The sequence below is a fragment of the Actinia tenebrosa genome, unplaced genomic scaffold, assembly GCF_029948245.1.
Source record: "Actinia tenebrosa isolate PJP-AT-01 unplaced genomic scaffold, QUT_ActTen_1.0 PGA_scaffold11__36_contigs__length_13525064, whole genome shotgun sequence".
Taxonomy (NCBI): domain Eukaryota; kingdom Metazoa; phylum Cnidaria; class Anthozoa; order Actiniaria; family Actiniidae; genus Actinia; species Actinia tenebrosa.
The window spans coordinates 3656223-3669820 of NW_028292571.1; the positions used below are offsets into that span (position 1 = coordinate 3656223).

The window sequence follows — 13598 nt, forward strand, 5'->3', positions numbered from 1 at the left end:
GTACCAATTTCCATTCCTATAAAAGTTCATTCATGATTTAGGTACATTCTTTTTCTTATACGCTCATTCAATCCATTTCAGGTACATTCGTATATATCCGGACCAAAATTTGTATGCACCTATTTCATTGTACCCCCCCCCCCCCCTCCCATTTTCACAAGTCTCGTAGTATTTTCTTAGTAAGCTAACCCCGTTTCTACGCATTCCTTGTAAAACCTTTGTAATACTCACCCCTTCTAAAATTCCTGAATCCGCCACAAAATGAAATAAATATTTTTTGAAATATCGTGTGGTTTTTAACCACTGTATATGACTGATGAATTTCTTAGCGCTGAGCTTTTATTTACCGTAGTATGGGCGTAGTTCCTATAGTAATCCAGATTTCCTTATACCTTTTGCCTTTTCTTTTTTCCAAATCCTGCTTTTTCTCTTTGTCTTTTGCCTTCCATTCGTTTCCTGGCTTGAAATAAAATATAATCTCAGTCTCTCGTAAGCGATGACAACATTTGGGTTACCTGTGGCTTTAATGAACGGTTACCAAGTCCTAATCATTCTTAAAGTACTCAACTTCACAAACCGAGAAAAAAAATACGCAAAAAGATTTCCTCTTCGACTCTTCTACATCAAATCTGCCTCTGACTTCCTCTTTGGATTCTTCTTTGTATTAGGATAAGTCCATGTTGTTCGATCGATAATCGGAGTTTTAGATTTGGCAAAATTAGGCAATATGTTGGAAGGAGCGTAGCTGTCATGCTTCAAAGGTGTAAAAACTTCCTACGTGGCGTCGCTATTAACTTGTTGATTTAATATTATCCACCATACCAAGCAGCCTTCGGAACACTCGCCATGGCAGCAAAAAGAATTTTTAATATCATCGTAATCACATCAACTTTCTGGTTTTCAGTGACGGTTCTCGTGTTGATGTTCAGTAATGATATGACTCGAGAATCTCTAACTATGCTTAACTCGCCCATAGTATTACCAAATGCAAAGAACCACAAGTATATGATTGGTGCTGGTGTCCAGCCTTTACAGCCTAATGCCAAGCACATCAAGTATCCATGGGAGAAAGACAATGCTGATGATTCTAGGGGGATTTTAGCGAGTGCTAAGGTCATGATGGGAGTTATCCCAAGAAAAAACCAAGGATCCAAGAGAAAAATCTATGATGCCAGCATTGGAAAAATGAAAGATACTATGAGCTTAGGCGAGGGCGGAAAACCTGCTTTTTTACAAAATGACAACGATAAGAAACTAGCAGAAAAGTTCTTTGCAAATCACTCTTTCAATTGGCTTTTAAGCGACCGAATATCTTTGGATCGAACTCTTGAAGACGTTCGAAGTGAAAGGTGAGCTCAATTACTAGTAAGAATTTTATGAACTGAAACTAGTAATCCTATAGCATATATCATGTACTAGCAGATTATAGTTTACTTTCATACGTTCTATAAATATAAGGTCTTTGAATACACCAGCTTCATTTTTTCCTGACATCAAGACAAAAACTTATTCACACTTCGAAAAAATATTTTAAGCTTAATTTTAACTTTTTCTTCTTGTTTCAACTGTTGCCAGGAGTTATATACATTACTATAGAAAAAAACTCATATTTTGTCTGTCGCCTTCACTATAGCGTGATAGATTTTCCGTTTTCTTAATTTTACCGCAGGCTGCCGCGTATATATTAAGGGAGGAAAAAGCCATTAGTTTAATCCTTATTAACGTATCTAATGGATCGAGATATGGTTTACAAATGAGCACAGACCTACTGTGTAGTTTCTAATTAGAAGATACAGTTATTCCCCACCCACAGCTAAAAGGAAAGATAGCCTGTCTTGTTTTTCTTGGTGTTATAAATTATAAACAATTTGTGTTGTCTATGATTGTCATAGAGTGAAGATGTGTTGTAGATGACTAGCCAGTATGTTAGATAACCATCTGGTCCTCCGGGGTAAAATAGTGTATCTGAGTGGGGGAAAATGTAAATAAGTATGGTAGAGGCTGATAGCTGAAGTAAGCTACTACATATATAAAACAAACCCAGTGTGGGAATTAAAATCAGTTTGAAAAGACTGATACATACTGTAAGTGTGTTGATGTAAAAAAAAATATCTGTCTTGTCTGTGACTATCACAGTTAGCTAGTACCTAAATTTATGTATTTTAATATTTATACTTTTTAGGTTTTAGAAATGGTATGGAATAATTTTATTGATTGATTGAAGGGCTTGACCATCAGGTTTCAACATAGCAAATCATCCAATCAGAATGAAAGACAGTATAATCCACCCACCTTTTTATTTAAATATTGCATGATCTTTAAATACCAGCTTTAGCCGTTAAAGTATATCAAACCAATATCAGAGCTGGGCTGAAAGCCCTTGACACACTAAGTTGCAATATGATCTGCCAGTAATAGCTGCTTTGACCTCAATAAGCAACCCAGGGTTTAAGGGTTTGATAATTTTTGAAGGTTTGAGTTTTGCTGAGGGAGAAATACAAACCACAGTACATTCTAGTATGCAGAGATAAATATGAATAATCAGAACCCTTAACCCTTAACTAATATGAAACAAAAACTACTATTTTTATCAGTGACCATAGCAACACATAGTTATATCCATGGTTTCATATTGCTACGTTATCTTTCATAGAAACCCCTCTTTTTGGAGATAAAAATACTTATCTCATTCAGTAGATAAATTAGATTCAATCTCTTTTTATTGAAAAAGAAAAGGGCCCATACATCTGTCCATGGTAATTGGTAAAAAAAAACTGTCTTAATGTCTACATAGAATAGTAACATGTTTACACAGACATTAAAATAACCCTAAGGCTAAGAAAAGCAACGGAAAACATGTTTTCCATTAATAACATCCTTGGTTGTTTTATGGCTTGAATATTTTACTATATATACAATTCTCAAAAAGATTTTTGTGATTTAAAGTGCTTTGAAGTGGAAGTCAAACTGGAAAATCTGAATAATCTTTTCTTGTTTGTTGTATCATAGCAGCTAAACAAATATTCTGTGAGCAAATATTTAAATCTATAAAATTTCACTAAAAGAGAAAAGAAATGTTGAAACAAATTTCAACCTCAAAAGTTATACTTCAAACGTTTATAAAAGCCTTGGATTAAATGTATTAAATTCATCTTTAGTATGCAAATATCTTTTTGAATTTGTTGTTCTCTAATAGATTAAGATTGTCTGTGAGTTTCTTGTTGGGATTTCAAAATAATCTGGCTTCTAGGTGTAAAATCTTTGTACATGTACATGTAAAGGCAACGATCTAACAAATAACAGTCGATAAAACACTAGACTGTTTTCTATTCAAAAACTGAATTGGCCAATAGCAAATAGTAAGACTCTCTTGTGCTGGGAATCTAAGGTTCCTGCAAACTTTTAATTTCTTTGAGCTTTCCTAAATTTTTTGTTTGAAAATTAGGTGAAATATTTAAATCGTACAATTTCTTTGGATAGCTTTGTTAATGTTAATAACTCATTGAAATACTGAACATTTTCCTTGAAATTCAACTCTTAAATGAATTCATAACTAAAAGAAAAACAGAAAATAAATGTAAACTATATGGCATAACACCTGCACAGCAGAATCTTTGAGATGTCTTTTTGAAGGTGACAAGTTTAACTTATACTGACTTTTAAATCCAGTTAATGTTACAATTATTGAACACTTAACTACAATTTAAGATGACTTTTTAAGGTTTTAAATTACAAGTAAAATAATGAAAAACCAATTGTTTCCTACACCTATGATTCAAACTTTATGCTCTTTTTCAAAACCTGAATAGTGAACTTTAATAATAAATGATAATAATTTGTTATCTTTTAGGCAGGATTAGGTAATAAAATCTGTTAGTTTTGTCTGAGAACAAGTAAAACATAACAATTATCACACAAAAAAAGCTTAAAATTGAAAGTGATTAAAAATTTGCATCTGATTAACAATTTTTTTCTCATGGTGACTCCATAATTTGTCACCTACAGCCATCAATCTTTGTTTCAAATAATAATTGATAGACATTATAATAATGATTTATTAACTTATATAGTGCTTACGCTCGGATGAACATATTCTTCTAAGATAATAACAGCAATAATAAAAGGAATTTACAATAATGTTTTTAAGAAAATTAGTTTTAGCTTAATCCTTACTTCATAAAGTTTTAATTCTTTAATAAAAACTAAAATATTTTTTTTGGTTATCAAATATCTAGACTACAATGTAGCTCTCAGTCACCAGTCAGAATGTTTTGATAAAATACTATCCCAACAGGGCTTAAAATATGGGCTTCTAAATCGTTGGTCATGATTCTGGCCAAAATAGTTTTTGCTTAGTCATACTTCATTTCTGGCTCTATGTTACTGGTCAAAATGATAGGCAAGGCAAAGATTTGACCCAACAAATTTCAATTCTGGACAGACATTGTTCCATGTCCTGCCGTTATTTTAGGCTCTGTCACAAGCCCTAAAAATTTCCTTGAGAAATTAAGTTACACTAGTATTATTCTTAACCTATTCTTTTTACATTAATTGTCAGTTTTTTCCATTTATAATTTCAAGTTTGTAGTATTAGCTATAGCAATATATTCTCACTGAAGCCATTATCACGTCACAGTATGATTGAGTTATGGGGCGAGATCCGCGACAATGATGAGGCAAACAGCAAGAATAGGGAAAACGAGAACACCACTGCCACCAGGCTTAGGGGTGGGTGGGGCAAAATTCTTGTCTGAAGCTCCAAATGATGTTATGCAATGAGCCATGTGTGTTGACTTAATTTATACTGCTTGGTGATAATTCATTCAGTGAGAATAGCGTATGTTATCAACTGGAGCTGGCTTTCATCTACTTTGTTATACACTTACAGCAATGACAATTTTAGTTAAAATTTGAATGTATTAAGATTAAGGTCAAATGATATAGACACCATGTGCTGTCATCCAGAAAGATGCTATTTTAAAATAACCTGTGATTCAGATAATCGACATTGCAACACAAGAATATATATTTAAGTATACTGTATATTCCATCTGGGACTCCTTTTCTTCAGTGTTCTCAGTTTTCTATATATCTATATCATTATTATTGTAATAAGCACTACAATGCATTACATTTTAAATTTTCTCTTTCCGCAGGTGTAAAGCCAAGCATGACACCTACCCACTAAATCTTCCTACTACGACTGTTATCATCTGTTTTCACAAGGAAAGACTATCAGTTTTGCTGCGGACAGTACATAGTGTTATCAATAGAACTCCTCCTCATTTATTGAAGGAAGTCATTGTTGTGGATGATTTTAGCCAAGACCGTAAGTCCAAAGGATTATATTTTTCTTTCTATACAGTACAGTAGTTATATTGCAGACACATGGTGCAATTGTGCAACATTACAAAGTGTGACACCCAAAAACAGCCTTTTTCATGCAATGTTGCAGGCAATGTCACCACACCTTTAGTTTGATGCATCAGAAGTTGAGAAGAGTGGAGCCACCTACTTCCCCAAACTTCATTAAAATACCCTGTGGTATACTTCTGCATTTGATTAACAAAAAATCTAAAGTCAGATTTTCCAGGGATTGAAATTATGATTTCTACTGGATATCAATCAATCTACTTATCAAGACAAGGCCACACTAATAAATTTCAAATTCTTCTTTCTTTCTTTCTTCAGCTAAACTTGCCAAGCCATTAGATGACGGCATTAAAGAGTTCACCAAAGTAAAAGTACTAAGAATGACTAAGAGAGAAGGTCTAGTCCGTGCTCGGCTTCAAGGAGCTTACCATGCAAAGGGAGATGTTCTCACATTCCTTGACTCACATTGTGAGGCTACACCTGGTTGGGCAGAGCCCTTGCTGGCAAGGATAGCAGAGAGTAGGGCCAATGTTGTCTGTCCAGCTATTGAGGTTATCAATGCTGACACCTTTGCATATCAAGGATCTACTAATGCTGATCAGCGGGGAGGATTCAGTTGGGATTTATTTTTTAAGTGGAAAGGAATTCCTCCTGAGGAACAGAAGTTGAGAAAAGACGATTCTGATCCAATCAGGTATTAAAGCAAAACATGCAAATTTGATTTTCCCCCCTACATTTTGCATTTGTAGATAGGACACAACGTGACCAACAAACCTTCTCTTATTAAAAAAAAAATTGATCGACACAATCAGAAAAAATACTTCAAAATAAGTACTATAGCCAAGTTTGAACGTTTTGCGAGTCAATAGAAAAGAAATACAGTATATTGTTTTGAAAACGCGAAATTTTACAAAGGTAAAGCTGGTACGTAAGTCATTCCCATCAGCAATACATTCTTTGTAAAATTTCGAAATTTTAAATGCAAAGGGCCTATAAAGACTTTAACTATCTTCTAATCTTATCGTCTTCCTTGATTTCTTTTTTTTCTTTTTTCCTAAGTTTGTTATTCTTTCCCATTTTTTTCGATCATCCTCTCATAACTTTCATGACTTTAATTCTTGCTTACGTTTATTTTCTCAGACCTCCATCCCATTTCACACTCCAATTGCTATTTACTTAGTTATCTCTTTCATTCTCTCAACAGTCTATTCCATTTTTCTTTAATTTCTTTTTTCCAGTGCATTTTAGTATTTTCTCATCTTGTTTGTATTTGAAAAATGGACTCGTTATACATATGAAAGTTAGTTGTAGCTGGAATTAATCTCTTTCATTTTTCAGAACACCGACAATGGCCGGAGGTCTGTTTTCAATTCATCGCCAATACTTCTTTGATCAAGGAGCATATGACGAAGAGATGGATATTTGGGGTGGAGAAAATCTAGAGCTGTCTTTCAGGGTGAGAACATACGTGTGAAGCCGTGATTATACAGGCTTAGTGCAGTTTTCGTATGACTGTGAAAAGTTCACGGCACGAACACGGTCGTGACACGGCTAGGGATAAGCCAGACCAATCACATTGCACGAGAATTTACTCTCCATCCAATCAAATACCCGGAACACGGTATAAACACAAGGCGGAAACGGTCACGTCAAGATCACGGCACTTTTAGACCAATCATATGAAAAAAAATCAGCCAATTAAAATTCGCGTCACGCACGGCACGTCACGCTTACGGCACTGAGCTTTTCACAGTCATACGAAAACTGCTCTATATTACATACATGCTCTTGGGAAACATTGAGGTCGTGTCACATGACTACTGAGCTGACTCAACAAACCTTTCTCGTTTGGGTGTAGTGTTTCTAAGTGTCTACAGATTAGTATTATTGTTTTCTCTACTAAATCTAACAGTGGAATAAATAACGTGGCAATATAGTATACTTGATGGTCACAGAGGATTTCTCAGTTCAGTGTACAACTTTTTCCCAAAAGGCGGAATGTTTATTAAAACTCGACGAATTCTTTTCAACGAAATTCTGTAAGAAATGTAATCTGTTACTTTCTTTGGTGTCAAAACTGAGCATTCCTTGAAGTCCGAAAACTTTTTTCCGAATTGTCAAGACCGGATTTGAGCAACAGCCGTCCTTTCACTCCCCCGTTCCCTCGCGAAAGTAAAGCCCTGGCTAAACGAGGAAACATGTTTATCGCGCGCATGTTTCCTCGATGTTTCCCAGTTTAGCCACATGCGAAACATTACTGCGTGCAACAAATTTTGCTTCCAAGACGCAAAAAATTTTTTTGCTGTGCGGCAGAAACATTTCATGTTTCCAAGATGCATGGAAACATTGGTTTCCGATGTTTCCTGACAATTTTGCCACCTTAGGAAACATTTAGGGAAACATGTTTGCTCGTTTAGCCAGGGCCTAACACGTTACTTTCGCGGGGAAACGGGGGAGCGAAAGGACATCTGTTTTCTCAGGCCAATTCGAGCGCATAACGAATGGAATTGTGGGACTCTATTTGGGTACCCAAGATGGCGGATTATTGTGAATTTTCTCAGGAAAAGAGGCTATAATATTCCTATAGAGTGCATACCATATATCTGTGAGAAAATTGACTTACAAAATTGTACAAATAAGTGCAAAGGTTTGTAGGTCTACGGTATACTGAGGTCCACTGAAGTTACTTATTTGTAAAAAAATTTTTTCAATTTCTTGCAAAGTTTTTCACGAATATATGGTATGCACTAAGATATCAAGACAAAAATCTTTAGTGCTAGGTATTTGAACAAAAAAATATAAATAATTTTTTTAATTAATTTTCTTTCATAGATTTGGATGTGTGGTGGTCGATTAGAAATAATCACGTGTTCACGCGTTGGTCACGTGTTCCGTAAATACACGAGCCCGTACAAATTCCCGAACGGTGTTGAACAAACTTTGACGAAGAACTTCAATCGTTTGGCTGAAGTCTGGATGGATGAATACAAAGACCTGTACTATAACAAGAAGCCTCAAGCAAAAAATAACAATTACGGAGACATTAGTAAACGTGTGGAGTTAAGAAAGAGACTGGGATGTAAGAGTTTTAAGTGGTATATTGATAATGTTTACCCGGATGTGCAGATGCCGGAACTAAATCCTCCAGCAAGAGGAGAGGTGAGTTATGGTTATGATTATTAACTGGGAGGGGAGGAGAGGGGATGGTGGGGGCAAGAGTACTTGAGAGTATAGCCTGACTAGTGGAGTAGAAAGGGAAAGAGATATGAGGAAAATGTTTTTAAACTTGGAGATTTTTTTAAAGTGCTACTACGACGAAAATCGCTCAAACTTGGATTCAGCTGAAACTTCCTAAGAATACTCTTTAAAGGTCCAATAATCACTGTATGAAGTGTTTTCTCGATATTCAGGACGAAAGTATGATATTTTTACGATTATTTTTTGGAGTCTGTGACGTCATACACTCAACATCAAACATTGCTACATATATTTCTTTGTATATAAATCCTTAATTTATTTTATTCCTATGAAGCCCAAAGGGTGGCTAATGAGCTTATTTCACATTACTTGTGACTATAATTTATATTTTGGGGTGTTTGGGTATTTCTTTCTCCCTTTACTACTGATATTTTGATCATAAACTACAAAGAAATGTATGGAGCGATGTTCGATGTTGAGTGTATGACGTCACAGACTCCAAAAAATAATCGTAAAAATATCATACTTTCGTCCTGAATATCGAGAAAACACTTCATACAGTGATTATTGGACCTTTAAAGAGTATTTTTAGGAAGTTTCAGCTGAATCCAAGTTTGAGCGATTTTCGTCGTAGTAGCACTTTAAGCTAGAGGTATAATGGAACTCTTTAGCATAGGCGCAATGTTTTCCCATTTCAGACCACGTGTCATTCTTTGCCTTTGAAAAAAAAGGATTTCTTGTTTAATGTTGTGCATGAGAAGACACATGCATATACAACTCAAACAAAGGATCTTATTCTCAAAATAATGACACGTGGTCTGAAATGAGAAGAAATTCCGTCTAAGCTACAAACTGAGTTCTACACCTTAAAGTGCAAATGAACCCTTTGACAATACATTCAGTACTGGTTCTGCATAAAGTAAATAGTTGATTGGTAAAATATTTCTTGATTTGAGTGATGCGTCTCTAAGTTATGAAGGTTTATACTTCCAATATGTTAATGATGATGACGTCAGGTAAGGTATTTGAGTGTTTTTGTTGTAACTAGTAATACTAAATGCTAGCCATTTTGAAAATAAAAATTGTAAATAGCTTTCATGTAAACCATGAGTAAAATAATGATGCTTTTAAAATACTGTTTCTATGAACCAGTTCGATTTTGTATATTTGATTAAGCCTTAATAGACGTCACACTCATTAGCATATTGGAAGTATAAACCTTCATAACTTAGAAACGCATCACTCAAATCAAGAAATATTTTACCATTCAACTATTTACTTCGTGTAGAATCAGTACTGAAAGTATTGTCGAAGGGTTCATGTGCACTTTAATACCCTAGGATATCTTAAAATACTTAATTGTTCAAGGTACAGAAATATTACCAGCAAGTGTACGATTGTTTCACTCCTTTCCTAAATAATTCTTTTTAATTACTTTTCTACAGCTTCGCAATCCAGCAAGCGGTTACTGTCTGGACTCGCTTGGTGCTAAACCAGAACACAACGCTCGTGTTGGTATTTACGTCTGCCATGGCCAGGGAGGAAATCAGGTAACGAAAGCTTGAAAAAAGAAAGAATGAAAGATTTCTGTTGATTGAGAGTCCCTTGTAAAATCTCACTATTAAGTCGGTATCAAAACTGTTGGTCCCAAATGTTTATGTTGGTCAAATTTTTAAAAAAGACCCTGTTGCACAAAGCACTTTTTCTTGCAACTAGAAATGCAGAGTTTCAAGTTACAGAAAAATTTGAACAAGCTTCTACTTTGCGCAACGTTGCGAAGCAAGTTGAATCGTGTAACATCTATCCCGCAACCTGCAATGCAATCACTGTTGCAAATGACCATTCAAAGCACAGCTCTTCCATATCCTTTTATCGCAGACCAAGAAAGCGTTGCGTTGCATCATTATAATAATCATGACCATCATATATTATTACTATCATTATCATCATCTTCATTATTAATTATCCTGCCTTCATTAAGCCATCAAGATTTATGAGAACACCCATCCTTTTATAGTCGCATTTTGACCCGTATATTTGTTTCCTCCAGATGTTTGTACTATCATCGAAAGGAGAAGTTATATTCGAGGAAGAAAATTGTTTAGATGCGTCCAAGACGTACGCAGGGGCTCCTGTAGAACTGATGAAGTGTCATGGCTTGGGTGGAAATCAGAAATGGCAGCATGAGAAGAAAGAGGTAGGACTAGTGTCTATGTACGGAAGATAAAGCTGCGGACTAATTTACATTTAAGGCCCTGTTATACGAGGCAATTGTTCTTGCAACTTGCAACGCAATGTTGCAAATGGCCTAAAAAGTTGAAAGAGCTTCTTCTTTTCGAAACGTTGCGAAGCAAGTTGCATCTTGTGACATCTAACCCGCAACCTGCGATGATGCAAAAAATTGCTGTCGCAAATGACCAATCAGAGCGCTGCTCTTCCATATCCGCTGACATTTCCTGTTTTATCACAGACCAAGCGTGCAAGTTGCGACTAAGTTGCGCGCGTCTGACATCTTACTGCGCTTACCTCTACGCTTGCTTGAGTATTTCGTTATGCATATGCTTGCGTCGCTAGTAAAAACCATATGTATATTTAACAAGTTCGACACCTGATTCCAAAATGTTTGTTTATTTTATAATATAATAATAATAATAATAATAATAATAATAATAATGTTTATTTATAATGTTGTTTTATCAGGGTATTCTGAAGCACGTCAGTACACAACAATGCCTCGATCGAGGGTCTACAGACAACCAATACGCAATAATGAACCCCTGTGATGGCCGCGAAACTCAACGATGGGTCTTCTCTCATTACAGAGAAAAATAATTTAGTTAACTAACTAGATTTGTAATTATATATAACTTAAATCCTAGACGCTTTTAGATAGAATCCGATGATTGTTGAATTGAATCATTTGTAATATTTCTTATTGATGGGACGTTAATATTTTTTAAACCTCATTTTTATAAAAACCCAATTTTTGCCAATATGTACTAACCTCGCTTCACATGAATTTTGCAGGTACATAAATACATATTGGGCCACCTGTGTTAGCTCAAAATGAAAGGCACTGAGCCCTAAATCGTTCACGTTCTGCCTTGTTGCATTGTATACAGTCAATTCAAAAAACGTTGTCGTCGACCATCTCAAGCCTACGCGACTGGACCGAAAGGAACTCTGGGTAGCAATCATTGAAGCCGAGTTGACTCCATAATTTTATCTGACTAGTTATGCCTGGTTTAAAGCACGAACCTTCATAGGCCAGCGGGAAGTATTGAAGGAGACGTTTTTTTAATGCTTTCATATTTTCGAAATTGTGAACTGAATCATAACTTGTTTTTCTTTCCCTAAACCTAAAGACATACATTTGATGGATTGTTTCTCGCCATTATCATCTTATTACTAGCGGGACGATTAATTCAAAACGAATATTTATCCGCTTCAGTGATTTTTACCCATATTCCTTTCGGTCCAGTCGCGTAGGCTTGAGCAGGACGACGACAACGTTTTTTGAATTGACTGTAGATACTGACTTTCCGAACTACTGCACATGCACAGCCACCATTGCATAACATCTTTTAAGATTAAGTAATTTGCCTAAACTGACTTTGATGTTAGACCAGGCATATTATATACATTAAGATACAATAAATGCTTTATATAATTGTTTAGAAATGATTGATGTGATTTAAAAAGTAAACTTTTAAAACTTTTATCTCAATAAAAGAACTTCAAATTTTATTGAACTTTGAAGTCTTTGAAACAACCTTTGGACTGATCAAAGTCAGGGCATGGCTAACTCAAATGTTGAACTCTGAAACAACCTCTACGCAGATCTAAGTCAGGGCATGGCTAACTCAAATATTGAACTCTGAAACAACCTCTACGCAGATCTAAGTCAGGGCATGGCTAACTCACAGATCAAACCCTGAAACAACCTCTGTACTGATCAAAGTCAGGGCACGACTAACTCAAATATCGAACTCTGAAACAACCTCTACGCAGATCTAAGTCGGGGCATGGCTAACTCACAGATCAAACCGGAATTGACAGTCTCGTGCAGCCTAAAAGTAACGGCACTGCTAGCTGACAGATTGAAATGTTGGCATGTTGAGTTGACACTGGTAACGGCTCTGATAAGAGTGTCCTAGAGCGAAGCAAGGAAGACGAATATCCAACTATAGTTTTTAATGTTTAAATTGAGATTGGAATGGCATTTTCTAGTGATAATTATAGCCCACGGGCTCCTTTCAATGCAGTGTTCGTGTTTCTCTAGAATTTTCGAACGACATTATGTACATAGTTACTTACAGTTGAACACGCAATGCGATATCCTTTTGTTTTAAGAATCATAAGAGTGAGGCTATCGGGCCGACTCGCAATGCTTGTTGTTTCATTTGCGTCTGATTTGCAAGCATCCATAATATCTGCTGTTGCTGGGGTAATCAGTATCGAGTACAAATTGAAAAAAATAAAACGTTTCCCGCCGCGTAAATGACAATGTTAGTCAGTGTGGAGGCATCCTCTTGGAGGGTTTGGCCGGATTGAGGAATAAAAAAACAGTTCTGTGAAGATTGAACTGATATCCGCATGGGATCACTACGTGATACGTATTTCATACCGTTCAACTCTGCATTTACTGTTGATTAAACTATTATTCTACCCTGAATATCTTGATGTTTTCTTTTCTTTTCAAGTCCTTGTTGATTGAAAGATGATTTTTTTAATCTTTCTCTTTCTATCTTTATGTTTTTGTTTTAGTTTTATTTCTTTCACATTGGCTCTGAAGTCACTGAAGGACGATCACACTTCACACAATATTTTCACAATCTTTTCTTTCTTACTTCTTCTTTTTTTTTTTTTTTTTTTTTTCCTTTTCCTTGTCTTTGCCTTTCGCTTTTTCTTAAATTCTCTTCTCTTTCTTTCTCTTTCTTTCTCTTTCATTTTTTCGTTCCTGTTCTCATATTCCAATTATGCTCTCTTCCCCTTCCCTTCCTATCGCCCGTACGTAATATACGCTA

The 13598-nt window shown here is 35.5% G+C and overlaps 1 protein-coding gene across 1 annotated transcript; it reads left to right on the forward strand.

Moving 5' to 3' along the window:
• Nucleotides 1–549: 549 nt before the first annotated feature.
• LOC116289043 (polypeptide N-acetylgalactosaminyltransferase 1) lies at nucleotides 550–12318 on the forward strand. The gene is made up of 8 exons (XM_031695919.2): nucleotides 550–1349; nucleotides 5157–5329; nucleotides 5692–6067; nucleotides 6712–6829; nucleotides 8206–8532; nucleotides 10017–10121; nucleotides 10622–10768; nucleotides 11272–12318. The coding sequence occupies exons 1-8, from the start codon at nucleotides 847–849 to the stop codon at nucleotides 11401–11403; spliced, it is 1881 nt and encodes a 626-aa protein (XP_031551779.1). The 5' UTR covers nucleotides 550–846; the 3' UTR covers nucleotides 11404–12318.
• Nucleotides 12319–13598: the final 1280 nt, after the last annotated feature.

What these genes read in the sequence shown, in the direction of transcription:
- LOC116289043 (XM_031695919.2), top strand. Translation starts at nt 847, where the DNA reads ATGGCAGCAAAAAGAATTTTTAATATCATCGTAATCACATCAACTTTC. An exon ending in ATCTAGAGCTGTCTTTCAGG is followed by an intron (nt 6,830 to 8,205) that starts GTGAGAACATAC and finishes TTTCTTTCATAG; the next exon opens with ATTTGGATGTGTGGTGGTCG. An exon ending in ATGGCCAGGGAGGAAATCAG is followed by an intron (nt 10,122 to 10,621) that starts GTAACGAAAGCT and finishes TGTTTCCTCCAG; the next exon opens with ATGTTTGTACTATCATCGAA.